The sequence below is a fragment of the Microsporum canis genome, genomic scaffold (genome assembly GCF_000151145.1).
Source record: "Microsporum canis CBS 113480 supercont1.3 genomic scaffold, whole genome shotgun sequence".
In the NCBI taxonomy this organism is placed as follows: Eukaryota; Fungi; Ascomycota; class Eurotiomycetes; order Onygenales; family Arthrodermataceae; genus Microsporum; species Microsporum canis.
The window spans coordinates 1,254,263-1,256,767 of NW_003299167.1; the positions used below are offsets into that span (position 1 = coordinate 1,254,263).

General features: G+C 47.5%; 1 protein-coding gene across 1 annotated transcript; it reads left to right on the forward strand.

Moving 5' to 3' along the window:
• Positions 1 to 879: 879 nt before the first annotated feature.
• MCYG_03317 (RNP domain-containing protein) lies at positions 880 to 2,164 on the forward strand (the record flags this gene model as incomplete). The annotated part of the gene is made up of 6 exons (XM_002847765.1): positions 880 to 897; positions 1,031 to 1,376; positions 1,431 to 1,530; positions 1,706 to 1,799; positions 1,858 to 1,980; positions 2,102 to 2,164. The coding sequence occupies 6 exons, from the start codon at positions 880 to 882 to the stop codon at positions 2,162 to 2,164; spliced, it is 744 nt and encodes a 247-aa protein (XP_002847811.1).
• Positions 2,165 to 2,505: the final 341 nt, after the last annotated feature.

Here is a 2,505-nt window from a genome sequence, read left to right on the forward strand (position 1 = left end):
TTTTTTTTTTTTTTTTTCCCGCCCCCTTCAGGGGGGGGGGGGACCTTTTTGCATTTTTTTTCTCCCCCCCCTTCACCCAATTTCCCCCTCCCCCCGGTTTCCCTTGCCCCCCCCCCCCCCCCCCCAAAAAAAAAAAAAAAAAAAAAGACCCTCACATCCCTCTCATTCCTCCCATCCTATCACTGTTTACTTGCTACCACACTCCATTTCCCTGGCCTTGGCCTTCGGTTGCTGCAGTTGAATGAACTCAGACACTGTTCAATGAACTAAGCGTCCACGCCATCCATTACCCACTCTGCAAAGAGGTGTCACCTTTTTCTCTCTCGGTTCTCTTCTTCCCTCCCATCCTTTCACTACCACTTCTTAAAAGCATCTTTTCCTTTCTTTTCCCTTGATATTCAATCTTACATCTATATTGATTTTCCATTACCATATCTCTTACCCTAAAAATTGCGACTTATTCCTAATCTGATACATGCCTAGGTACAGCTGACGTCTATCGACCTTCTCAAGTAAGTCAAGGATCATCGACCTGATATCCCCCCCTCTTCTGCTCTTCTCTTCCGTTTGAGTTATAACTGGCAAGTCTCCCGTTCTGGTATATCTGGCCAGACCTGGGAGAGACGCTATAGCGCCCAAATTTATGAATGGGATTAGCCAACCTTCTGGGGGCCGAGTATACGTCATTCTCTTTATCTAATATAGCGTTATTCCCCAAAGCTCTCCGTTCTTCAACGGTCCGGCTATTTTGCCAAATTTTCTTTGCGCCAGCACTTCCTTTTCCCCGGCTTATCACAGGTTATACTTGTGATCCACACCTTTTTTATATGCATATAAGCCAACCCATGCATTCATGTCATTACCCGGCATGTCGTAAACATGGATCTTTATTTTTTTGTTTTGTTTTTCTTTTCATTCCCTCACTCTGGGAGATACTACATACTTAAACTCTCTCACACACGCCCTTGCTTAGACGGTGATAGTCTGCTTATGTATCACCGTTTTATCAATCGTGACTAACTAAATATAGCGTGAGCGATCACGCTCTCCACGACGCCGCTCCCGAAGTCCTCGCCGGAATCGGCGATCTTTCTCACCCCGGAGCCGTTCCCGCAGCCGTGAAGACTATCGCCGCAGTGATCGACGATCGAGATCTCCCATGAGCGGGGTGGCTGCTGCTTCTGGAGGCTATTCAGGTTCCGCATACGGAGGTCGTAGTGGTCCTCCACCTGCTCGTTCACTTGAGGATCGTGCCGTTGCCAAGGAACAGATGATGCAATCAGTCCGCGAATCTTCCCAGCAAGACCGCCGAGTCTATGTTGGGAACCTATCCTACGATGTCAAATGGCACCATTTAAAAGATTTTATGAGACAGGGTGAGCTGGACCAAAAAGAAAACATCCAATGAATGGCAATTGATGGGGGCATAGCTGACTGTGGACTACTACTATTTTCTACTATAGCTGGAGAAGTTCTCTTCGCCGATGTCTTATTACTTCCGAATGGAATGTCGAAGGTGGGCGTCATTGTGTAGTTGCGGCTGGTTTCCTGGTTTTCCTTTGGCCATTTTGATGAAATGTTGGGTTGACGGGTTGGGGCTTGGTGATTTGGTTTATGTAGGGCTGCGGGTAAGCCATTGTCCCTGAACGACCTTTATGCCATAATCATTACTTGGTGAAAAATATGTGTACTAACTGAAACATAGGATTGTGGAATACGCAACGAGGGAGCAAGCTCAGCAGGCTGTTGCAACGCTCAGTAACCAGAACCTTATGGGCAGACTCGTATACGTTCGCGAAGTGGGTGAAATCACCATGTCGTTTCTTCTCATTTTTCCTTCTATTAACTCTCTATTAGGATCGAGAGGCAGAACCTCGTTTCACCGGACCACCTCAACGCGGTGATTTTGGAGGTGGTCGAGGCGGATTTGGTGGCCCTGGCAGTGGCTCCAGTGGTGGACGCCAAATCTACGTTGCTAACGTTTGTATAACCACATTATAATTCGTGCTTCGCATTAACCACATAATACCCAGAGCGGTACCAGTGGCTGATAAAGTATGGACATACTTTGGTACGAAATCAGGCTGACTTGAATTTATAGCTTCCATACAATGTTGGCTGGCAGGATCTAAAGGATCTTTTCCGCCAAGCTAGTAAGTCATGATAAGCTCCTTAACTATGGCATTGCCTTTTGATTCGTATATATGTGAGACATGGGAGTATGAATTTATTAACAATATTTACAGCACAACAAGGCGCCGTTGTCCGTGCTGACGTTCACATGGATGCTGCCGGCCGCCCAAAGGGATCTGGTATTGTTGCCTTCGAAAGCCCTGATGACGCTCGCAATGCTATTCAACAATTCAATGGATATGAATGGCAAGGCCGCCCTCTTGAAGTTCGCGAAGATCGTTATGCCGGTGCCGCCGGTGGCTTCCAGGGCCGTGGCGGTTTCAGTGGTTTTGGCGGCCGAGGTGGATTCGCTAGTAGAGGCGGTTTTGGGTG